Raw genomic sequence first — 26,554 nt, 5'->3', positions numbered from 1 at the left:
CAACAAACTCTATTGAACATTTGCTTCATTGTAAAATCCTCTAAGTCTTAGGCTAGATTTGTGATTTCTCATATATATTTGAGATAATACTGATGACTTTGGGGGAAGATTTATGATGAGTAAATCTAGATACCTCAATAATTTATTGTAGTGTACTTAATAATCACAAAGGACAAATGGTGATGCCTCTCCAGATTCTATGAGATTTTCATTTTATGAAAAACACTTGATACAAGAATCAGTTAGACTGGAATGGCCTTATGTTCCAAGTTTCTACATCCTTCTTTTTCCTTCCTTTCTCAAAATATGTGGCTGGTAGTGCGCAGAGAGACTGGGCAGGAAGGGCTGCAAGAGTCTTTATAACATCCAAAGACGTTAATTCTTACTTTCCTGACAAAGTGATTCTATTGTATTCTTATCTAAATTTGTTGTGGTGTATATTAGTTGGTTAGATATTATTTTAAATGTATGCAGGTGGTAATTATTTTATAGGTTGTCCACACTGAAGCTTTACAACTTTGGATGATAAATATGAGATTACATAACGATTTTGTATAAAAAGTATTCATGCTTTGTCGAATCTTATCTAAAAGTCCATTTTTATATGACAGCTATAGTTGGTGATTTTGATTTGAGAGACTGATTGGTTCTCACTGAACTCCAGCTCATACTCTGTCTTCCCCAAGGATACGTGTGTAGTCTCCGGGTTTGGGCATTGCTTAGTTGTCTGTAGTCCTGTAAAACAATGACGGTAAAGCCTTGCTGCAGAAACCTGAGTTTGTTTTACAATGCATAACAGCTCTCAAGGTGAACCCAGTCAGAATACTTGTTCAGAGTTGTAAAGGCTTCATACTTTCACACTGTGTTGCAGTTGACAGTGGTGGCCTGACAGTTTCTAACAGATATTAAATGTTAAAATGGAAGGTGGAGCTAAATAACTAAACTGTAAAGACAGAATATTAGGAAATAAATAATAGGCAAACTCTTAGCCATTTCTTTTAATCACTTTTTGATTATCTCATAACAATCAGAATGCCGATAATTTCATTCTAGAACTTGGTTAAAATTAATAAGCAACTAGGAAATTTAAATTTTTAAAGGTATATTCAAAATTACTCATAAGGATAAAAATTAAGTTTGAATATGTTCTATTTTCAAGAGAAAATAGTATTTCCTTATTTCAAGTTTTGTTGTGTAATCAGAAACCAGCATTGCCTGCTGTTCTTTCCTCACATAGGCTTGGCGACTCTCTTCTTTGAAAGATGGGGGGTTAAGGCTAAGGTTCAGCCCAGGTAGACACATGGGCAGGTGGCTGTCCTAGGCCTTGAGCATGTGTGGTGACCCGTCTTCCATCCCTGGGTGCTCCTGCGGCCATCTCCTCACTACCCCTTAATATGGACCTGCCCTGGTCCAGCCACTCATTCCATGGTGGGCCTTAGAAGAGAGAACACAGTGTCCTGGAGGTGGGACTGGGGTGAGTTAACAGCCACTGGAGGGTGGGTGACCAGGCACTTGTTGATCCCTGCCTGTTTGTGGTTTGCTAAATCGTATATATTTTTCCATTCCTTTTACTCTGACTGTGGGACATTGTTCTTAAATAGTCAAAGAATGAAGCACCCAATCCATGGGGCTTAATGGCATGCCCAAGGGGATAAGGGACCTATGTCAGTTATGTGGTCACCTGCCCAAGTATACTGATGATTGATTTCAGAACCTGTGCTGAAACCATCTTGGGCTGGTTCACTATTCAGCACATCAACACATAATTCTGTGTATCTTCTCATTTTCACTGGCTGTGGGGAATCTGTCTGAAAAGAAAATTTAGATGATCCCAAGAGGGCAACTTTTTGCTAAAGCCTTTTGGAAGGCTCACCAACTGAGTTTCAGCCAGGGCCAGCCTGCACCGGCATGTGCCAACCTGCAGTTCAAGGCCCATGGTCATCCTGAATCTTCCCTGTGATCCCTGTGTCTTACTTAGGATGTGGATTGGGTCTGCTCCAGGTGGCAGATGCATAGACCAGAGAAGCCCTTCTATCTGGTGTCAAGATTCTTGGTTCTCTTTCTGGTTCATGCATGGTATTCCTGAGAACCTTCTGCTTGGGGTGACCTGCAGAAGCTGTAAAAGTTTAGCAGCAGAAACAGTTTTGGCCCCTGCTGCGGAGTTTCTTCTGACTTCGCGCCGCCTCCTCCTGGGGTGCTGGCTGTATGTTTTCCAAGTGGCTTTCACCCACCCACTTCTTTCCCAGCCTCCTAGCTCTGAGATCCTTGAGAATGACTTTTGCCTCTGTTGCATATCCGAAACCTCAAATGGTTTTCAGTGTTTTTTGTTTTTTTTCCATTGTTTTCTAGGCCTTTGAGCGAGAAGCCAGGCCAGAGGAAAGAACAGCTATGCCCTTCGGTGCTGCAGAAACTGAAGAAGGTGCGTATGCTCCTTCCCACTTAGGGAAGCCAGAAAGTGCTCTGGACCACTGAGCTAACCAGCCTGTTGAAGTCTGTGGTGAAGCCGGCCAGGAACCAAGGGGTTCAGAGGCAACGTCAGGGGTGTGGGATACAGCAAAGCCCCTGGGTTTTTGGACAGCATCAAATGAAGCATTCTGTTTGTTCCCACTTTCTATTCAATCAGCCTATCCTGAGAGCTGTTTGCCGTGCCCTGGGCCAGCTCCTCTCGCATTCCTGATCTTCGGGACGCTCTCTTGACATTCGGATTGTTCTCCTCCTTCAACTTGTTCATTCACTGAGTCTTTCATCCAACCATTTGTTCTTTAGTTCCTTCCACCTTTGTGGATCTCCTGCTCTGTGCTGAGCAAGGATGCTCTGGAAGTCAAGAAGGAGTTTTTGTCACCACGAGGGTTGGGGGGCACCACTGGCATTTAGAATTGAGGTGCCAGGGCTGCTGGATGTTCTTCAAGGTACAGAACAGTCCTATGCAACTAACTGGTGTCATGTACAGCTGTTTCCAGTCCTGATGGTGATTCAGAGATTGCATGTATGATTCTATTTGTGATGGTAGTTCATAACAGATGATATATATTTTTTATAATACATCATTCCTGCTCTATTCCACAACATGCCACATGGAATCATCCTGATGCCACCCTTGTGCATAACACCTAGCTCACTTGGAGGCACATCATCATCTCTCATTTTCCCCAACTTGACAGTTTATCTAGGCATGCAATTCTTACTTCATTTCAGGTTACTTCCACTTTTTTATATGCAAATAATTTTGGTCTGTTCGTAAGTTGTAATAAACAGAAGGTTTTTTTTTTCCCACTATCAACCCTTTTATTAAATACTAATAATTCCATCCAGCAAAATAAGACAAGATAAAGAAGTAAAAGGCATAACAGGAGAAGATAGTTTTAACATCTATAGAAAAAAATCTTATGATTTTAATAAGAGGGTTCATCAAGATTGCTTCTGCAAATATTAGTTGTATTTTTTTTGTTTTTTAAAAAATTTATTTATTATCCTTTAAGTACTGGGGTACATGTGCAAAATGTGCAGGTTTGTTACAAAGGTATACACATGCCATGGTGGTTTGTGTCATCCACCACTCCGTCATCTTTATTAGGTATTTCTCCTAATGCTATCCCTCCCCCATCACCCCACCCCCTGCTATCCCTCCCCTAGCCTCCCAGCCCCCCACCAGATCCCGGTGTGTGATGTTCCCCTCCCTGTGTCCATATGTTCTCATTGTTCAACACCCACTTATGAGTGAGAACATGTGGTGTTTGGTTTTCTGTTCTTACATCAGTTTGCCGAGAATGATGGTTTCCAGCTTCATCCATGTCCCTGCAAAGGACATGAACTCATCCTTTTTTATGGCTGCATAGTATTCCATGGTGTATATGGGCCACGTTTTCTTTATCCAGTCTATCATTGATGGGTATTTTGGTTGGTTCCAAGTCTTTGCTATTGTGAACAGTGCCGCAGTAAACATACATGTGCATGTGTCTTTATAATAGAATTATTTATAATCCTTTGGGTATATACCCAGTAATGAGATTGCTAGGTCAAATGGTATATCTAGTTCTAGATCCTTGAGGAATTGCCACACAGTCTTCCACAATGGTTGAACTAATTTACACTCCCACCAACAGTGTAAAAGCGTTCTTATTTCTCCACATCCTCTCCAGCATCTGTTGTCTTCTGATTTTTTAATGATCGCCATTCTAACTGGCATGAGATGGTATCTCATTGTGGTTTTGATTTGCATTTCTCTAATGACCAGTGATGATGAGCTTTTTTATATATGTTTGTTGGCTGCATAAATGTCTGCTGTTGAAAAGTGTTCATACACTTTGCTCACTTTTTGATGGGGTTGTTTGTTTTTTTCTTGTAAATTTGTTTAAGTTCTTTGTAGCTTCTGGATATTAGCCCTTTGTCAGATGGGTAGATTGCAAAAATTTTTCCCATTCTGTTGGTTGCCGGTTCACTCTAATGAAAGTTTCTTTTGCTGTGCAGAAGTGCTTTAGTTTAATATCTCATTTGTCTATTTTGGCTTTTGTTGCCATTGCTTTTGGTGTTTTAGTCATGAAGTCCTTGCCTGTGCCTATGTCCTGAATGGTATTGCCTAGGTTTTTTACTAGGGTTTTTACAGTGTTAGGTCTTATGCTTAAATTTTTAATCCATCTGGAGTTAATTTTTACATAAGGTGTAAGGAAGGGATCCAGTTTCAGCTTTCTGTTTATGACTAGCCAGTTTTTCCAACACCATTTATTAAATAGGGAATCCTTTCCCCATTGCTTGTTTTTGTCAGGTTTGTCAAAGATCAGATGGTTGTAGATGTGTGGTGTTATTTCTGAGGACTCGGTTCTGTTCAATTGGTCTATATCTCTGTTTTGGTACCAGTAGCATGTTGTTTTGATTACTGTAGCCTTGTAGTATAGTTTGAAATCAGGTAGTGTGATGACTTCAGATTTGTTTTTTCTTTTTCTTAGGATTGTCTGGGCTATATGGGCTCTTTTTTGGTTCTATATGAAGTTTAAGATGGTTTTTTTTTTCCAATTCTGTGAAGAAGGTCAATGGTAGCTTGATGGGGATAGCATTGAATCTACAAATTACTTTGGACAGTATGGCCATTTTCACTATATCGATTCTTTCTTACCGTGAGCATAGAATGTTTTCTCATCTGTTTGTGTCCTCTCTTATTTCCTTGAGCAGTGGTTTGTAGTTCTCCTTGAATCCAACTAACATCTCTTGTTAGTTATATTCCTAAGTATTTTATTCTCTTTGTAGCAGTTGTGAATGGGAGTTCATTCATGATTTGGCTCTCTGTTTGTTATTTGTGTATAGGAATGCTTGTGATTTTTGCACATTGATTTTGTATCCTGTGACTTTGCTGAAGTTGCTGATCAGCTTAAGGAGATTTTGGGCTGAGACAGTGGGGTCTTCTAAATATACAATCTGCAAATAGAGACAATTTGACTTCATATTTTCCTGAGTACCCTTTATTTCTTTTTCTTACCTAATTCCCCTGGCCAGAACTTCCAATACTATGTTGAATAGGAGTGGTGAGAGAGGGCATCCTTGTCTTGTGCTAGTTTTCAAAGGGAATGCTTCCAGTTGTTTTTGCCCATTAAGTATGATGTTGGCTGTGAATTTGTCATAAATGGCTCTTATTATTTTGAGATACATTCCATTGATACCTAGTTTATTGAGAGTTTTTATCATAAAGGGCTGTTGAATTTTGTCAAATGCCTTCTCTGCATCTATTGAGATAATAATGTGTTTTTTTGTCTTTGGTTCAGTTTACGTGATGGATTACATTTATAGATTTGTGTATGTTGAACCAGCCTCGCATCCCAGGAATGAAGCCAACTTGATTGTGATGGATAAGCTTTTTGATGTACTGTTGGATTCGGTTGGCCAGTATTTTAATGAGGATTTTTGCATCAATGTTCATCATGGATATTGGCCTGAAATTTTTCTTTTTAGTTTTGTCTCTGCCAGGTTTTGGTGTCAGGATGATGCTGGCCTCATAAAATGAGTTAGGGAGGATTCCCTCTTTTTGTAGTGTTTGGAAGAGTTTCAGAAGGAATAGTACCAGTTCCCCTTTGTACCTGTGGTAGAATTTGGCTGTGAGCCCATCTGGTCCTGGACAGTTTTCCGTTGGTAGGCAATTAATTGCTGCCTCAATTTCAAACCTTGTTATTGGTCTATTCAGGGATTCAACTTCCTCCTGGTTTAGTCTTTGGAGGGTGTAAGAGTACAGGAATTTATCCATTTCTTCTAGATTTACTGGTTTATTTGCATAGAGGTGTTTGTAGTAATCTCTGATGATAGTTTGTATTTTTGTGAGATCAGTGGTAATATCCCCTTTATCGTTTTTTATTACATCTATTTAATTCTTCTCTCTTTTCTTCTTTATTAGTCTGGCTAGCAGTCTATCTATTTTGTTGATCTTTTCAAAAAAACAGCTCCTGGATTGATTGATTTTTTGAAGGGCTTTTTATGTCTCTATCTCCTTCAGTTCTGCTCTGATCTTAGTTATTTCTTGTCTTCTGCTAGCTTTTGATTTTGTTTGATCTTGCTCCTCTAGTTCTTTTAATTGTGATGTTAGGGCATCGATTTTAGATCTTTCCTCACTTCTGTTGTGGGCAGTTAGTGCTATAAATTTCCCTCTAAATGTTGCTTTAATTGTGTCCCAGAGATTCTGGTACGTTGTGTCTTTGTTCTCATTGATTTCAAAGAACAGCTTTATTTCTGCCTTCATTTCATTGTTTATCCAGTAGTCATTCAGCAGCAGGTTGTTCAGTTTCCATGTAGTCATGTGGTTTTGAGTGAGTTTCTTAATCCTGGGTTCTAATTTGATTGCACTGTGGTCTGAAAGACTGTTTGTTATGATTTCCATTCTTTTGCATTTGCTGAGGAGTGTTTTACTTCCAGTTTTGTGGTCAATTTTAGAATAAGTGTGATGTGGTGCTGAGAAGAATCTATATTCTGTGAATTTGGGGTGGAGAGTTCTGTAGATGTCTATTAGGTCTGCTTGGTCCAGATCTTGAGTTCAAGTTCTGGATATCCTTGTTAACATTTTGTCTTGTTGATCTGTCTAATATTGACAGTGGGGTGTTAAAGTCTTCCACTATTATTGTGTGGGAGTCTAAGTCTCTTTGTAGGTCATTAAGAACTTGCTTTTTGTATCTGGGTGCTCCTGTGTTGGGTGCATATATATATTTAGGATCGTTAGTGCGTCTTGTTTCATTGATCACTTTACCATTATGTAACGTCTTTCATAAACAGAAGCTTTTATTCTAGGAAGCATAGTTTTGCATATTCCTGTATTTCTTGTGTGGAATAAATCCTGATTTTGTGTTTTCAAAACCCGGTGCTTGCAAAAATCTAACCACATTATTATGTCTCCTAGGGTAGTTAGGGCAAAGGTTTTATATATTGAAACATGTATTATCTTCTTATCAGTTAACTCTCCATTTGCTTCATATTTTAGTTAGGGTATTATATTGATTTTTATTTTTTAAAATTATACATGAAAATAAGGTTATATGTATCTAGGGGGTAGAGTTATGTGATCTTCTAACTTAATTTCATGACGGTGAAGGGAACAGTACAAAATATCTGTTAATGTAAAAGTACATAGGTCTGAAAGGGTTGAGAACCACCAAGCTCGATGCCGTAGTTAGGAAGGAAAAATACGACAAGGCCCTTGTTCCTAAGCCACCAATGTTAATAGCTGGTCAGTACTTTTGATTCTGCTTTTAACTGGCCTCACAGAAGAGTTGGATTCTAGGTATTTGTCAGGTACTGGGATCTTAAACCCTTTACCTGCATGTTTGTTAAAAAAGTAGTCTTAGAGAAGGTGTATTTCTGGTGATTTGCTGAGTCTGTGTGGCCCATCCTGACTGCGCATGTTCCTGGGTTAAGCCTGAGCAACTGAGCTTCCTCCCCAGACTGCACCTGCTTGGAGCCCCAGGGAATTGCCTTTACTATTCTCCCCTGTGGGTGACACTCGCTGCTGGCTGTGTTGAGGAAGCCACTGTTGACCCTGCTGCACAAGAAGGTGGTGGGTTACTTTGTACTTTCTCCTTGAAGACCTGCAGGAGAAAGCCCTTTCTGGTCTTGTATTGGGAATGCAGCTTCACCTGAATGCCTGGCTCAGCTCACTTTTACTGCTGTACCTGTAGGTGATCAGGTTTCTTACTTCTAGCTTTCTGATAAAACAAACAAAACAAAAAACCTTGGAACTAAGTTTCTGGGCACCTGATTACAAATGCTTATGGCAATGCTGACTACATTTTTATGTTACTTTTATTTCTTATTTAAGCCTCTACCCTTACTTTTTCTTTTTTAAAATCAACTTTGATTTTTAAAAATCCTCTTGCAAATTTTTTTTCCTCTTGTATTACACCTTCAAATTAATTTAGAACAAAGTGAGTTTAAAGGAGTACTTTAATTCCAAGTTGTTCTTAGGAGGCTTACAGTTTGGGGTTGGGACAGCAAAACAAGCTCTTATAGCACAGTATGATAATTGCTACAGGAGTTATTTGCAAGTAGCCCTATGTATTAGCATGCTGCCAACTGTGACAATGGAGAGGTCAGAGAAAGCTTTCTGGAAGAGATGACTCTGGAGCTGTGATCTAAGGGAGGGATGGGAATTCTACATGCGATACAAAGTCCTGAACCAGATGATGCACTGGGGAAAATGCAGCTCATTTTGAAGTCCTGGAATAGGGGTGTGTGTGTGTGTGTGTGTGTGTGTGTGTGTGTGTGTGTTCATGTTCACTTGTGTATGGTGGTGGCAGTGATGTCAAGAACATAGGCTTAAGGAGTAGGCAGATTGAGACGGCTACTGTGCAAGAGGCACAGATTGTGCAAGAGGCAAGTTGCTAGAATCTGTCCAGACGGTTCTGGGAACTGTTTTAGGTAAATCCGGCTGGGTATGATTTTAGAAAGTTCACTTTGGTGGGAGTATGGGGAATGGATGGGAGCGGCCAAGTGGAAGACAGGGACCAGCCTGGGGGCTGGTGAAAGCAACGCAGAAGAGGATCTGCACTGTGGCAGTGTGACAAGATGGGAGAGGTGGGGACACACGAGTGAGGTCCTGAAAGTGTAGGATTGGCTGTCAGTGATGAGTGAGAAGGACGATGCCTCCATTTCTGGGGTATGGCACTAGATGGGATGGGCCTTCCAGGAAGCAGGATTGAGACAAAATATATGTTCAGTTTTAGACAAGATGAATTCAACAGGCATTTGGGACAGCCAAGTTAATATACGTGGCTGCCAATTTCACTGAAATTAACCAATAAGCGGGATTTGGACAGAAATCCAAGCCCTCTGACTCCGAATAATTAATAGGTATACTTTATAGCCCTTGAATCTAGACAATGCTTTTGTATTTGTCTACCCTTTAAAGAACATTAGAAACTGAATGCATATTCCAGCAGAGGGCGATATTCAACTAAAGTGAAAATATTCGATTAGTTTTTATCCATTCATGAGCCTGGAGGAGACTCAACTCAAAGAACAAAACATTTTGAGCATAAGAGCTTCCTCTTAAAAACAAAACGAACAACAAAAAAAAAACCCTAAAGCAAACTTTCTCTTTGAGATCTATTAGAAGATTCTTAGTAGATTATGCTTTTCTGTCCCCTCTGGGGCAATGTGTAGTGGAGTGGGGTGGGGAACTCTAAGCTTATATCTGAAGCTGTCATTAATTAAAAGACTATAATAACTCCAGCCTGGAAATTAACTTTGCTGTCTCTGTGAGTGTGATAAATGGTTTCATCTTGCCTATGAACCAATTATGTTTCTATAGTTTCATGATTCTAATTGTACACCCAGAATAACTGGACATTATTTCAAATGAACTGAATGACTAAAAAGTCATCTCATATTAATATGAGCGTATTATAAGCTAATTATTAGTATTCATCAAAAACCTGGCTCTATATTTTCCCCTTGCCTTCTTATCCTTATTTGATCTCTCTGTCCTAGGATTTCCTAAAGAGCATTGTATAGAACACTAATCTTGGAAGATATTTTGGAAAGTAAGGATTCTTTGGCCAAATAAGTAGAAAATCCTGTACAGTAGTTCCCTCTTATCTTTGGGGGATAAATCCCAAGATCTCTAGTAGATACCTGAAACCCTGGATCATACTGAACCTTATATATACTATGTTTTTTTCTATATGTACATACCTATGATAAAGTTTAATTTATAAATTAGGCATGGTAAGAGATTAACAATGATAACTAATAATAAAGTAGAACAATTATAACAATATGTAAGTATCACTACTCTTGTGCTTTGGGGTCATTAGTAAGTAAAATAAGGCTACTTGGACACAAGCACTGCCATATTGAAACAGTTGATCTGATAATTAAAAACTGCTAAGAGATGAATGGGCAGGTAGCTTAGGCAGCATAAGGACACTGGACAATGAAATAATTCACTTTCCTGGTGGGAAGGAGGGAGATATCATGAAATTTCATCATGCGATTCAAGAATGGTCCACAATTTAAAAAATGTATGAATTATTTTTCTTTCTTTCTTTTCTTTTTTTTTTTTTTGAGATGGAGTTTTGCTCGTTACCCAGGCTGGAGTGCAATGGCTCAATCTCGGCTCACCGCAACCTCCGCCTCCTGGGTTCAAGCAATTCTCCTGCTTCAGCCTCCCGAGTAGCTGGGACTACAGGCGTGCGCCACCATGCCCAGCTAATTTTTGTATTTTTAGTAGAGACAGGGTTTCACCATGTTGACCAGGATGGTCTCGATCTCTTGACCTTGTGATCCACCCACCTCAGCCTCCCAAAGTGCTGGGATTATAGGCGTGAGCCACTGCGCCCGGCTTATTTTTCTGGAATTTTCTATTTAGTATTTTTGGACCGAAGTTGACTGTGGGTAATCAAAACTGCAGAACACGAAATCCCTGATAAGGGGGAGGGGAGTTACTTTATATGAAACCCCCATGTTATTGGTTCAGAATGCATTTAATGTTTTGTGGGATCTAGTAAGTCAGGACACCTGTATAATCTTGTTTAACTTAGCAGTTTTCTAAATGAACTGATCACACAAGAGTCCTTTTTTCACAGTTATCAACATCTCATAGAAATGGTCTGTGGAAGGTACTTTGAAAATGTTGCTCTTCCCCTGCTCTGTGGTGTCTCCCTCTCTGGATCTTATGTCCTCCATTTTCACTATCACCTGGGTTCTCACCATCTGCTAGTCCAGTAATGCATACACCAGAGAGGGGCAAGGAGGAATTTTTCAAACTATTAACAGTCATTTTAAATACTCCAGATCACCCATGCCTCCCCCAATACCTCACTTCAATTTTTGATATCACAGGGGAGGCTATTGCCTGCCTGGCATCTATTGGGCTATAACACAACCCGAGAACAACCACAATACCATTTGCCACTCTATCAATCTGCTTAAAAAATTAATTTGTAGTTCAAAAACCCTCTGCATGGTTTGCTGTCTTAACTTGGAGTCACTCATTTGTTACTTTGTTGGCTTCTCCCCATAAATTATCGTCCACATTTTCATTAAAAAGGAAACAGGGAGTTGGGATTGGAACATGTGCTACAATCACCAAGGAGAGAGGGCAAAATCATTTCCTTCAGGGTAGAGGCAGCAGCTCTCACCAGGCTCAAACGGGCTTCCCCCTGTGATTCTGTGTGGGAGGCAGTAGAAGCTGTGGGTCCAAATGCAAGATTCAGGCCGGACTGCTGGACACGTGTCCTTAGGTTCATTAACTTAGCCATCCATTCAGTAAATATGTATTGACTGCCCATCACTTTATACCAGGCACTGTTCTTGGCAGTAATAATAATAATAATAATAAAGATAGGGCGCGGTGGCTCACGCCTGTAATCCCAGCACTTTGGGAGGCCGAGGCGGGTGGATCACGAGGTCAAGAGATCGAGACCATCCTGGTCAACACGGTGAAACCCCGTCTCTACTAAAAATACAAAAAATTAGCTGGGCATGGTGGTGCGTGCCTGTAATCCCAGCTACTCAGGAGGCTGAGGCAGGAGAATTGCCTGAACCCAGGAGGTGGAGGTTGCGGTGAGCCGAGATCGTGCCATTGCACTCCAGCCTGGGTAACAAGAGCGAAACTCCGTCTCAAAAAAAAAAAAAAAAAAAAGATAAAGAGAAAAAACCTTGCCCTCAAGGAGTTTGCTTGCATTTAGTTTCACTCAAGCATTTGTTAGCACCTGCTGTGTGCCAGGCATTGTTCTAGCACTGGGAACAACCTGAATTAAGTCTATTCACTCATGGATCATGGAGCACATATACCTGTGGTCATCAGGAGGGGCATTTCTGGGAGTCAGGAATCAACCCTCCCTACTTTATGCATGAGAAAGTGGCAGCACAGAAAGGTTATGTAACTTACCTGAGGCAACATTGGCCCAGGCTGTCAGAACTCAGATGATGAGTCCACTCCCTTACTGACCACAGCACAGATTCCCACTACCCCTAATACCCCTGTAGAGCAGAGGACTCATCTATGCGGTGTCGAGACTCCTGGTCTAGAGTTCTCTCCAGCATTTGGGGGATGGAAAAAGTGCAAACACTGGAAACATTGCCTTGAAATCAGCTCTATTCCAAATTGTTAATCTCTCTCAAGTCCTTATGATAGAGATTTGTGACCCACATGCACACACCACACACATGTCTCGATGACACATTCCAGTAATAAGCTGACTCTGCTAAAAACCTCAGCTCTGCTGTGAACTGGCTTTTGAGCATTATGCAAATTATTAGGCTGTTTGCTTTTGTGGAAAATGGTGGGGTGGGATGGAGGTCTTACGTATTTCATAGTAAGACTTAAATAAGGAAATACAGATAAAGCCCCTTGCCCAGTATTGAAAATAGTGGATGTTTACTGAAAGATGTCTAATCATAAGTGCAAGGTATATAACAACTGCCTCTAGTAGATTCAATGGTAAAGATATGTGTTTTGAGATACCAGGACCTGGCCATTTGTGTCATGGTGACTAGAGGTGAGCAGATTTTTAACTTGAACATTCTGTAGACAGGGGTGTAGCACTTCCCTCTGTGCTTTGGTTTTTGAAATGTATGGGGAGTTGTGTGGTGGATTCTCCTTATTTGAATATCTCCTGTGAGATATGACTGAGGAAACAATAGGGCTTTTATCCACACAAAGTATTGTTTCCAAGATTTTTCATTGGAGACACTCTAACTCAAGGGCTTTGTAGGAGAACTGTTGCAGATGGTTAAAATATCAAGATATAGATCTTTGAAGCCACGATGACTGGGACCTGGGTGTTGGGGACTTAAGATAGCAGTACTAGGCCGGCTGTTCTGCAGAGCTGATCATTCACTTGTATACACAGCTCTACCTTGACACTCGTGGAATATCTGGCCAAGGACTTGATAAATATTGTTTTCCTAGAAGTAGGGTATTTTGGCATTGTCAACACAGTTCCAGGAAATGATTTGTAATTGTTGCTTTCATTTTTTAAGAAATTTTACTTTAAGTTCTGGGGTACATGTGCAGAATTTGCAGGTTTGTTACATAGGCATACACGTGCCATGGTGGTTTGCTGTATCCATCAACCTGTCATCTACATTAGGTATTTCTCCTAATGCTATCCCTCCCCTAGCCCCCATCCCCCAACAGATCACAGTGTGTGATGTTCCCCTCCCTGTGTCCATGTGTTCTCATTGCTCAACTCCCACTTATGAGTGAGAACATGCAGTGTTTGGTTTTCTGTCCTGTGTTTCTTTGCTGAGAATGATGGTTTCCAGCTTCATCCATGTCCCTGCAAAGGACATGAACTCTTCCTTTTTTATGACTGCATTTTACAGAGCAGTTCAGCCTTTTCTGTATTTCCCTTAGTGACTGACTTTGCCAGCCATCTTTCTTCTCCTTGTCACAGAAAAGAATGATCTTCACCATTAAAGGGACAAGGATAAGGATAGGATATCATGATGGTATAATACTCATTTTGTATATTATCATAAAAATATCAGTATTTTCTCACACATAAATAAAAATTCTCCTCCTCACCACTTAATTTATCAAAGGATTAAAGAATCATAGTTTGACCTAGAAAGAACTTTAGAGATCATCTGGTAGAACCCACTATATGTTTGAGCTCGCAACTCAGAGGTTCCCCAGAACTCACCTAGATGCAACACATTTGGCTCATATCTGATATAGACACTTTATTCTAGCTGAGTCAGATAAGCAGGCTAGAGAGAAACAGCAAGTATTAAACTCAGCTAAGTATTCTAATAGAATTGCAATGGGCTTAATGTGAAAATGTAGCTAAAGGTTAGTTTCTTGAGTTGAAGTAGAATCTAAGTTTGATAAAAATTGAATTTTGTTTATACCTTTGAAAAATGTTTTGTTTATACCTTTGTTTTTCCTTCAAAAGATAAAAGATAATCCGGTAGAAAAGTTTTCACAAGAAGGGTAGGCGTGCCATGGAAAATGGCCCGTAGCAGTCCGGTGTTGCAAGAGGGCTACACCAGCTCTGAAATCATTTCTTCACTGAACTCTGTTCAGACAATAAGAGCAATGGAAAAAGATCCCTTTGCCCTGCAATTTTTTTTTTCTATTAGTGATAGAAGCCTTTTTTAGAGAGGTACCAGGAACTTTCTATTAAGATTCTGGCCAGAATTGGATCATATGTTAATCTCCAGACAAAAAAACTGTCTAAGAGGAGGTAATTCTCCACTGTCTTAAATAATTCCTTTTGTCTTAAAAAAAAAAAAAAAATCACAGGTAATTTAAATGGGCAAAAAAACCAACAACCCTGTATTTTAAAGAAGATGTCTTAAATTCTTCCTGAAACAATATAGAATATAAATACTAAAATGATATGCCAAGGAGCACATTTTGGAGTTGCTTGAGGCCAGGAATTTCTTCTTCCACCTTGGTTTCTTCTCCACACCTGCTGCTCAGTGGTGACCAGTGGAGAGTGTTGAATTGAATGGAATGTTGGGCTCTCACTCTCTGATGAGTCTCATTTTGATACTTCTGTAGATAAATGCCTCATTGTTGCTCCCAGTTCATATTTATACTCGGCAGGCAAAATGAAAGTTCTTATTAGTAGTCCCACTTTTAGGGGGAGAAAAAAGAGGAATAACTGGGATATTGAAACAAAATTTCAGTGTTATAATAGTCTCTGAATTAAGAGCGACAAGTAGTCTCTCGACTGCCTTTGCCATTGTAATTCTCTGGCCATTGTGAATTGAATTTGCACACTAGGACAAAACATTGTAGCAACGCGTGGAAGTGCAGTAGTTAGTAGTGAAACAGCAATACTTACTAAGTGGACAGGAAAAGAGTTGGCTTTTGGACTTACAGAGCCAGAAGGGAGAGAGGAAGTAAGGAGAAAAGCATTCATCTGTCTTTAAATCTGGCAGTTCAGAAGTTGTGATAAAATAGCACTAGTATTGGAAGTGTTTCAATTAGTTAATTCCAAAAAGTAAATGACTTTTCCTTCTCTGTCCTGATCCACAGCTTGTCTAACGATCCACTACATCTCATCAGCTATGTATATTTTGGGCCACCAGATGTAGGTGGAGGAGAGAAGCATTTATTCAGCACCTGTTATGTGCTAAGCACACAGCTTGGCCCCAGGGATACGAGGGTTGAGCGGAAATCCATGTGGTCTCAGCTCTCCCAGAATTTGCAGCCTATTGAGAGAAAAATATTCATTCAAAGACTGTGAACTACCCGCCATGCATGTCAGAGAGGTACAGAGGGCTGCTATGAACACTGCCGTCAGGGTGTTTTCCCAGTATTTGTGGGTACAGGCGGAGCAAAGTGAGAGCATGATCCTTGTTTTCCACTTGTGCTTTTGACACTACCCTGTAGATGTAAACTATTGGTGGACTCAGTTGTTAACAGTACAACGCTGGTGGTCCGGCTGCCTCTGACCGTGATTCTTCTGCCACAGCCAAGTGGTGATTAAAATCAGAATACCGAGCATCCTCTGTTTTTGGTGTAAGCTTTTTCATTGCTTAAGTCTAGGCTATGTGGTCTCATTTGCAAAATAAGACAGTAAGACTTGTGCTTAGAGTTGAGATCTTTTAGGCAAATCTGCTTCTTAATGAGACACTGGCATGAATCTTACAGTGACTTCGCTGTTCACTGGTGCAGTGTCACTAGTGAACATCAGTCTTAGAGATTATCTCTTGTTCCTTTATAGCTTAGCAAATTTAAAAAAACATGTCTATCAAGTTTGGCAAGTCTGATTTGGAGGGGTAATCCTCACTCTGGGTGGGCTTGAGGGCAAGGTTAATAGGCCTTTAAAACAGAATAGGTAGAGTTACTGATACCATTATCTACTGAAGGTTGCTATAGCAATGAGCGGTTTGATTGCACTGTATAATTTGTGGTACAGTGGGTTAGTGTAAAAGGATCCTACTAACTTAACAGAAACTCTCCTGGAGCAATTTAATTAAACTCCAGTAGAATGAATGCCAAATTCTTTGAAAGTTCTAAGATATAGTTCTGTTTAGTCCTAGGTTAATTAAAGATACATTATTATCTTGAATCAGCACAATATCACAAATATTTTAAAATGATTTTCGGATAGAGACTTTCCACATTTGGAAGTTATTTTTAAAGGACGAGATACAATTTTTAATGAAGACATATATTTTAATATAGTTTGTGGTATTTGTTTTGAAGTGAAAAAAATTGAGCTGGACTACACGGAAAAACGTAAGTATGGCAATCTATAAAGACTGGTTCACCGGCGTTTTTAGTTGGTGAAGGAAGCTGAAACTTAAATGTACTACGAGGTGTGAACACATCCTCTGTTACTGCAAACTTCATTACCAGATGAGATTGCCTTTTCCATTAGCAATCTGGATAAAATGTATACCATTCTTCTGAATAAATGCTATATGTACAGAATTCTTTAGAAATGCAGTGTAATGATCCTTTAAGAGTTTATGGCTTAGACGACTTTAAAGGAATGAATGTCCTAAAACAGGCAAAATAAAAGGGTGCGACTCTTGATGTCTATGCTGATGTGTCTATTGAAACTTTGATCATGGTTATCCTTCCCTTCTTCTTTTTTTTTTTTTTTTAATGTCTTTCTGGTGTCTTTCCTACTTAGCCCAATTTTTAGGGTTTGATTTCTGAGTTTCAAAACCAAACCAAGCCCCTACTGTACATTTATAATATAGCAAATGCCGTGGTAGGTGCTTTTCTGCATGTATGTAGTAGGACAAAAATGTTAATTTTAACTGTGTGTTTTGGACTTTGGCACTTGAAAGCAGGTCCTTGAAGGGTGGTGACGTTAGCCCATTTTGACATTTCTACTTCAGGCAATGCCGTTCATGATGCTGTTACTCTGCTGCCACCTGGAGGCCTTCTCCAGGATGTGCATTTAAAGGCAAGTAGAGATGCTGCGTACACAAGCTGCCTGGTCTGGGTGTCCACTATGATGTTGTCCTCACTCCCTGCTGAGATTAGTTGACATGACCACACAAAATTAGGGTCATGACCTTTTCATTGGTTTAATCATAGAAGCTAATATGCATTACAAATTCAAGAGCAATATATTAATGTGGCATGCAAATAATGGTATTATTTGCTTGCTGCAAAGCAAATTCAGTTATTGTTGTCCAGATTTTTATAAACACAAGACAAGTAGGATTGTTGGTTTCTCTGATGCATCCTGGTCTTATTACTTATAGCTTCATCCTTGTAATTTGTCATCTTTATTACGCTTTGTCATGTAGAGCCATATAAATGAATACCTTATAGTTTTTCTAAGAATAAACGTGGATGGTAACTCCTAGCATTGTTGTCCAGAAGTAAGAAGAGCTTGAATAAATCCACCTGCAGGTTTGAGACGTTGGGTAATTAATAGAACTGACAAAGTGGAGTAGGGAAGGTCTGGGTAATGAACCTGCTGGAAAATTCCAGGGGTTTCCCCAGAATCAGCATTAAGCAGGGCTGTGGGGGAAGGGATGCAGAGCTTCCAGAAAAAGGGTGAGACCCTGCAATGATGTATGTAAATACGAATCTGGGGTAAAGACTTTTAGTCATCTGTCCTTGCTAGGGATGTAGAGTGCTTAATTTTCCCCAAGCCCAAACCTGCTCTTGGTGGTTATTTGGACAACAGTGGCTCTTGTTTATGGGCAACGGAGTATTTGGGAAGAGAACCAATCAGTGAAACCACAGAGAAAAATGCTGCCTTGGGTGAACCTTTTATTTTCATCCCAATATATCCTGACCACTACTGTTTCCAGGAAACCCTTTATTCAGAAAGAGACCACCCGGTATGCCTGGGGCTGAGGTTGTAGCCTTAGGGCTGTGCTGGTGTTCTTGACTTTCAGTGATGTACAAGGAAAAGCCAGACCTCTTGTACAATGAGTTATGACCTTTTGAAACATATTGAAAACTGGTATTTGAGGAAATAGACGTGTGGGATTTCCTTAGGTGGCTACGAGTCATATCCTTACAATCTGCTATTTTGAAGAGTCTTTGGTAGTGAGTAGCCTTCCTTTGGAATCAAGGGCATTTATTTATTTAATGATCATTTTTCTCCCCTAGAATTTCCTGTGAAAGCTCCTGGGCTTGTATATATCTTGGTCCACACAGACAATGCCAGAGTATGGGCAGTCAGGTTATTAGACACTCTGCTCTCTGGAGAGCTGATTTTTAAGAGGCCTAATCTAAAAACCTACCTCTGTGCAGAAGGCTCCTGGCCAGCTAATTCACACTTGTCAGCTAGCAGTTGTTCTTCTTCGTAACAAAAGCTCCAATCAGCAGATCCTGATGAGAATTATTTCATTTGCAGAGATTAAGAATACAGTGTCCAGCAGATCAGTGCCGGAAAAGGAAGATGTAAAGGTAATGAATGACTCCCTGCTCTATTTGCTCCTTTCTTCTTTGCACATCTTTTCATAAAGTAGAAATGAAGATTCAGTGGTAATAAAAAATTTTTAAAACACTAAAAGGTATGTGTCCCAAGTCACTTTCAGAACAATGCGAAATTCTCTTTTCTTTTCCTCTTTCTTTCTCTTTTTCTTTCTTTCTCTCTCTTTCTCTCGTTCTCTTCTTTTCTTTCCTTTCCCTTCCCCTTCCCCTTCCCTTTCCTCCCCCCCCCTCCCCCCCCCCCCCTCCCCTCCCCTCCCCTCCCCTCCCCTCCCCTCCTCTCCCCTTCCCTTTCTTCCCTTTCTTTCCTTTCTTGATGGAGTCTTGCTCTGTTGCCCAGGCTGGAGTGCAGTGGCATGATTTCAGCTCACTACAACCTCTGCCTCCCAGGTTCAAGCGATTCTCATGCCTCAGCCTCCTGAGTAGCTGGGACTACAGGCATACACCACCACACCTGGCTAATTTTTGTATTTTTAGTCCATGCCTGGCTAATTTTTGTATTTTTAGTAGAGACAGGGTTTCACCGTGTGGGCCAGGCTGTCTCGAACTCCTGACCTCAGGTGATCCGCCCGCCTCAGCTTCCCAAAGTGCTGGGATTACAGGCGTGAGCCACCGTGCCCAGCCCCATTTTCTTTATCAAAATTGTAATCCCTAGTCTTTATAACCAAACCTAACTATCTTTCTGAGTTGTAGTTGTATGTGCGAGATGACTGAATACATTCTGCAAAACAAATTTCTGCTTGAAGTTTGATGTCTATAGATATTTGCCAACAAGGTGATTATAAGAGTAAATCTGGCCGGGCGCGGTAGCTCACACCTGTAATTCCAGCACTTTGGGAGGCCGAGGCGGGCGGATCACAAGGTCATATATGTAATTTTTAAAAAACCCACTGGACTTTATCTTTTTCAGTGTGACAAAAGCCTCATGGTTCAACAGAATGAACATGAAGACCAGCACAGCCTTGATTTGGGTATGTTCTGAAATATTGCTTTTACCTATACTCATAGGGCATCCCAGATACAGGTATAGAGTGGACAAGAAGCAAGTACATTTTAACATAAATGTACTTGCTTCCTGGGAATCTTACCTATTTCCTGAAACCCATCCTTATAAATTTTCTTTGTGAGATCATTGGTAATACAATGACTCTAGAGGTTGAGACTCCATTTACAATCTAAAAAACAAGGCAATCAAAGCTTTTCCTGAACAGTTTTACTCTGATTCAGAAGCTGGCTCTGGACTTTTCCTGTGTTTCCTTGTTATTCCTATGAAGTAGGCACTACCAGTTTGAGGTTCGGGTGAAGCAATTGAACCACTAGTGGAGAGTAGGTGGTGGAACTGCAATTTATAACTTCATTCCACCTGCCCCTAGAATCTCTAAGCTTACTAATATCCCGTTTTGATACCTGGTGGGATTCCTTTGGAGCTAAGCCTATGTGACCTACCCTGCTGAGCTCAGGAAAAGACCAGATGCTTGTTCTGGGATTTGAGTCTGATGTGAGTGTCCTTTCAGAGGAACCAGGTGTTCCTCTACCCTCGGCAAGGTGGAGGTATTTCCTCCCTTGGAGCCTGGGAATTCCCATCTGCTTATAAATATTCTATTTCACAACTCCCTGAGGATACCTTCCTAAATCTCCTCCCAGGTACTACTTCTTCAAGTTTAATTTGGGCCCTAGACCTATATCCTAAGTTACTCAGAGGTGAATAGAGCACAATGAAGCTGATGCGGGGTTTGAAGACATAGGCTGAGCTATCAGCAGAGGCTGAGTTTGGGGACCTGGCTGGTCTATGAAGACCTCTGGGGCTGACAAGTGAGAGGCAGTGGGCATGAACCTTCCCAGTTTGCTTCCTCAGGCTCTATGAAGCTGAGATGGCTCACACACCTGGAAGGCACAAGTGGGCAGGACAGCCTTAGAAACTGCAAGGGGTGAGGTGTTGGTGATGGTGGTGACTGAGGGCTCAAGCTGAAGTGCAATCAGGAAAAACCAAATCACTGCCCAGTGTGAGACTAATGGAGAGGGTGGATGACCCAGAGAGTCACCGTGAGCCCACATGTGCATGGGGCACCCTGGAGGCCGGGGGAGTGTGGTTAGTATGCTGCGCCGACACGCGACAGAGCAGTTACAACAGTTTGGAAATCATGCTGCGTAGAGCAGAGCAAGGAGGAAGCACCCGCCGTGTTGGTTGATGGTGTTGCTAGGAGCTTGGCCACGTGCCAGAGGTGGCTTGCAGGATATTGCTGCACGTGGCTCTACTGAAATTGGAAGAGAAATTTAGACCCGCAGTAAGCAATATACATGCCCTTAATATTTTTGCTATTTAAGGTAAGAGTAATAATTTACTTACAGAAGAGGGGAAGAAGAAGGCAAAAAGAAAGCAAACATCTCTGTATAGATGGCTGTCATGGGACACTGATGTCAGGGCTGTAGCTGTTGCTCACACACACAGGATGTCTCAGCTACAAATTGCATCATGCTTCCGGGAATGTTAGCTTTGAAGAATGTTTACTAAGACGAATTGCTGGGGGAGGAAGATTGGCAGCTAAAAGTATTAAACATTGGGATAATCTTAATTTCAGGTTTTAAAAACTCACTCTAGTTTCAAACGTGTATGCTTGTGAGCAAGAAGACACGTGCTATGGAAATTGTAGTAGTTTGACCTGAGCGTTTTGTCAGTAACATCATTCTGTCTGTGAAGGATTTGAGAGACACAAATGAGTACAACTTTAATCCAGTAATTTATGAAAAGGATCATGGATGAATGTTTATTGTGCTAGCATTTGCTTTTCGGTTCCTTTAAACTTTTTGAATTAATAAAGTCCCCTGACTTTTTGCAAAGGAAATGATAACAGATTTTCAAAGAACCTGAGACAGAGAAGGGGATAGCAAGCTGTGAACAATAGTCAGATGGTCAGACGCAATCTGGAATAGGACGTGGCTCTCCCTGGAGGCCACTTCAATATTCTTTTGTTATTTGTTATTTTTATTTTTTATTGTTTGACATGGAGTTTTGCTCTGTTGCCCAGGCTGGCATGCAATGGCGCCATCTTGGCTCACTGCAACTTCTGCCTCCTGGGTACAAGCACTTCTCCTGCCTCAGCCTCCTGAGTAGCTGGGACTACAGGCGCCCATCACCATGCCCAGCTAATTTTTGTATTTTTGGTAGAGGTGGGGTTTCACTGTCAAACTCCTGACCTCAGGTGACCCACCCACCTCGGCTTCCCAAAGTGCTGGGATTGTAGTCATGAGCCACTGCGCCTGGCTTCCTTTGTTATTTTGTAAGTGCTTTATTCTGCCCAATCTCTGAGGAAATGCTGATAAACAGTGTGGGATAAACACACGATAAATGCTGATAAATAGATGTGTAAGTCTTTGCTGACTGTATCGTTCAGAATGGTGTGAGGTGGGTGTGGCCTCACAGATGGCACAGTGCTGTTCCAGTGGTGCCCTGTGCTGATGCACACGTTCTCTAGCTGTTCTCTCCAGTGTAGTAGCCTGTGACCACCTACGTCTGTTGAGCATGTGACGTGTGACTGAGGAATTGGATTTTTCATTATCTAATTTTATTGTACTGGGAGGGGCAAAACAGAGTAAGTTCCCTTTGTAGTGGTGTTTTCTTTTTCCTTCTAGAAGTATTTTTTTTGTTTATTTGTTTTTAGACAAAGTCTCATTCTTGCCACCTAGGCCGGAGTGCAGTGGCACAATCTCAGCTCATTACAACCTCCACCTCCTTGGTTCAAGCGATCCTCCTGCCTCAGTCTCCTGAGTAGCTGGGATTACAGGCATGTACCACCACGCCCACCTAATTTTTGTATTTTTAGTAGAGATGGGGTTTCACCATGTTGACCAGGTTGATCTCGAACTTCTGACCTCAGGCAATCCACCGGCCTCGGCCTCCCAAAGTGCTGGGATTACAGGTGTGAGCCACCGGGCCCAGCCTAGAAGCGTTTTATTTATTTATTTGTTTTCTAATTTTTTAAAGTTTTTGTACATGGGAAATATATATATTTGTAGGGTATATGAGATGTTTGGATACAGGCATGCAATACAAAATAAGCACATCATGGGGAATGGGGTATCCATTCCCCTCAAGCATGAAACTTTTGAGTTACAAACAATCCAATTACACTCTTTAAGTTATTTTAAAATGTACAGATTAAGTTGTTATTGAGTATAATCACCCTATTGTGCTGTCAAATAGTACGCCTTATTCATTCTTTCTATTTTTTTATACCCATCCTTTGCGATGTTTTATTGCCCTTTCAGAGCATCAAGAATCACACTTACCATTAGTTTATACACTGAAAATGATGGGTGGAGAAATGTCTCCGGCAGGTAACAACTGGCAAGCTCATCCTAGCCAGGGACTCAGAACTACCTCTGTGAGGAGCTGACATTTATGCCAAATGCAGGAGTTATGGCCCCATTCTCTGCAGATGCTGTAAGGGGTTGGCATTTTGTTGAAGGAGAGAATCATCAATTGAAGGGCTAAGATCTGCTTCTGTTGCTGTCATAGTACAGAGTAGGACTCCTTCATATTCTAGGCAGGTAGGATGGGAAAAGATGGCAAAGCATTTGAAGGAAACAGCAGAAAAGAAGGTAGATGAAATGAAATACCAAAAAATAAGACAAAAAGGATTTACTTGGCTCAAATAAATGGCATGAAATGTGATTAAGAAATAGGATCTGGCCGGGCTCGGTGGCTCACGCCTGTAATCCCAGCATTTTAGGCGGCCAAGGCGGGTGGATCACTTGAGTTCAGGAGTTCGAGACCAACCTGGCCAAACTGGCGAAACCCCACCTCTACTAAAAATACAAAAATTAGCCAGGCGTGGTGGTGCATGCCTGTAGTCCCAGCTACTCAAGAGGCTGAGGCAAGAGAATGGCTTGAACCAGGGAGGCGGAGGTTGCAGTGAGCTGACATTGTGCCATTCATTGCACTCCAGCCTGGGCAACAGAGCGAGACTCCATCTCAAAGAAAAGAAAAAGAAAAAAAGAAATAGGAACTGCTTAAAATTTGGATCCTATCTCTTAATCACATTTAGTGCCGTTTACTTGAGCCAAATGAAACCTTTGGGCAGCAGCAAATGTTATGCTGAGGAGAAGGAGAGTGAACATCTTGAGGAACAAGCGGACAGCCTGTGGGAAATGTAGAAGATGGGGAGTCTCAGCTGTAAAACTGGAATCCCAATTGCAAACAAAGATGCATAAACCAGCACTGAATTAGCAAAGCTGCAAATGGCTTGATTAGATGCTGTCTTGCAAGCTCTACTTTTAAGAGGTTGAATCTAAAAAAATAAAGCTGTATGGCTTTGGTTAGAAATTAAGATATCAGCCAGGGGCAGTGGCTCACGCCTGTAATCCCAGCACTTTGGGAGGCTGAGGCGGGCGGATCACGAAGTCAAGAGATCGAGACCATCTGGCCAACATAGTGAAACCTCATCTCTACTAAAAATACAAAAATTAGCTGGGCGTGGTGGCATGTGCCTGTAGTCCCAGCTACTCGGGAGGCTGAGGCCGGAGAATCTCTTGAACCCAGGAGGCAGAGGTTGCAGGGAGCCGAGTTTGAGCCACTGCATTCCAGTCTGGCCATAGAGTGAGACTCTGTCTCCAAAAAAAAAAAAAAAAAGAAAGAAATTAAGATATCCAGTTAAAAGTTAAGTTTCTCCTTGAGGACTGTGAAACCATAGTGCCAGTGTCTCAAGGAAATTACAGAAGCTCCTGGAACATGATGTTTCTGTTCTTTCATCAAATAATATGTCAAAGTGAGGGAGGTTGTGGGTGACAGACCAGATGTGGTGACACTCATACTGAAGCTGATTTTCCGGCAATAATTTATCACTCACGGTCTGCATTTGATGAAAGATGACATGAAATTTATTTGGCTAAAGCTGAATATCTTATGACTATTTGGATGGAAAAAAATGATGGGTTGGTGAAACTGACATGTCAAAACAGGAACTATGTGAGCGTGTTTTGACTTTTCCTGTGAGGGAAGGTGATAGGGAGTTAGAGACACTCCCTATAGGTGATAGGGACATGAGGATGGCATTGGCTGGCATCCACCTTTTGGCTTGGAGAGACTCAGTACCTTGAAGCTCTAGGCATGCAGCAGTGCCTCATCTACTGTTCCAGGTCTGGCTGGTAGAGAGTGGGCTTGGTGCAAGTGCCCGAAAAGATACTAAGCATAGTATCTTGCAAAATAAGCCTCTTGGAAAAATTTATTTTAGTCTTCTATAATTATAGAAGTAATAAATGTTCCCAGTAGAATTGGGAATTTTAGAAAGAGTAGAAAAAAATCCCTATAATTTCCCCACCCAAAGGCAGTTACTATTAAATTTGGGTGTATTTCCCACCAGCATTCTTTCTTGTGCATGCCTTTCTTTTTTACGCAGCTGTAATTGTGAAAACAAGATAATTCATGTCCTGTGTTATTCATTTGACATATTCCATAAGTAAGCTCCATTTTAGAAAGTAACTTAAAACGATGCCGTATGTTTGTTTTTGTTTGTTTTTATAAAGCACGTGCATTACTTTTATAAGAAAAAAGGGAAAATGTTGTGGCTCCTCAGCACAAGTATTTATTTCCTCCCAACTCCCTTTTTTATAATGCGCATTGTTAATTTTATAGAGTGATCTAATCAGTACGTTCGGGGCCTCAAATCACAGCTATTCTTAAATACTTTGGGCTACTTCATTGCTATTATTGTTTGTTACTAATATGTAAGATGAGGAAAAGAAAACCTTTTGGTGGGTATTGGGACTGGGAGGGTGGGCACTGGGGACAGATGAACGAAAGCTGGATATGGAAGGAAACCCGACTTCATGCCAAAAAACAAAACAGAAAAAAGAAAGAAAAACCCATCTAGAGGCCAGTTGGGAAGAGAAGGAAGCAGAAACAGACAGAAACAAGCAGTAGGATATGAAGTTCACATTTCTTTCCCAAGAAGACAAAGCCCTTTCATGACTGTAGACAAGACCAAGAGAGAGAAACAAAGCCTCCCCACACCCCGAAAGGAAAAACATCAGGAAAAGGAAACTGGTAGGAAATGATTGGAATAACCAAAGAAACAGTCCTTCTAAACAGAATGTTAGGGGGAGTATAATACAGGTTTTCAGGATCTCCATTTGTGGGCATATGTGGGAGAGTCCAGGCCTGTGGGTGCTAGTGGTGAGCTGGGGGGGTGGTGCCGTCAATAGTGCTAGATTGGCAAACAACCAGATAAGTAGAACTAATTAGGTTAGTTTCTCTTCTTATATTAACCAAAAGTTCTTAGATTAACTAAAAGTTCTTAGATTAAAAGTATTATTATAAAATGGCACTTTTAAGCCGCCTGTGAAAATAACATTTTGAGGTGCTTTTAAAGAGGATCTTAAGTATGGCATCTTAGGAGCTGTGATCCTGCGAGTGGATGCTGACCCTCTTGGCTGTTATTTAATAACGCCTGTGTATCTAGGCTGAAACCTCAAGAATGTTGCATGAACATGGGCGGGGTTAGAACTCTTCTGAGACACATGTTTAGAATAGAATTTTCAGGCCTAATTTTTGGCATATCTCTCTCTAAGTCCCAGGCTATAGAGCTTCTGTGGATTCCTTTTTTTTTTCTCTCTCTTTTTTTGGGGAGTTGGAGGTTATCTCTACCACAAACTGTAGCTTACCAGTGAATCATTTTGAAGTAAAGGGGCTGGAGACAATGAAATATGCCAAGAAGACCA

General features: G+C 41.0%; 1 protein-coding gene across 2 annotated transcripts in view; it reads left to right on the top strand.

Annotated features, from left to right (window-relative positions):
• The window catches only part of ARHGEF28 (Rho guanine nucleotide exchange factor 28), a 319,529-nt gene that overhangs the window by 152,291 nt on the left and 140,684 nt on the right, over positions 1-26,554 (top strand). For both annotated transcript variants that reach the window (XM_032278477.1, XM_032278468.1), the window contains exons 7-9: positions 2,350-2,419; positions 18,762-18,814; positions 19,749-19,809. In XM_032278477.1, coding sequence (XP_032134368.1) covers positions 2,350-2,419; positions 18,762-18,814; positions 19,749-19,809 — 184 coding nt within the window. The remainder of the gene's footprint in view (positions 1-2,349; positions 2,420-18,761; positions 18,815-19,748; positions 19,810-26,554) is intronic.

The sequence above is a fragment of the Sapajus apella genome, unplaced genomic scaffold (assembly GCF_009761245.1).
Source record: "Sapajus apella isolate SASKATOON/1434 unplaced genomic scaffold, GSC_monkey_1.0 scaffold1, whole genome shotgun sequence".
NCBI classification, from domain to species: domain Eukaryota; kingdom Metazoa; phylum Chordata; class Mammalia; order Primates; family Cebidae; genus Sapajus; species Sapajus apella.
This window is presented reverse-complemented; position numbering and strand designations above follow the sequence as displayed.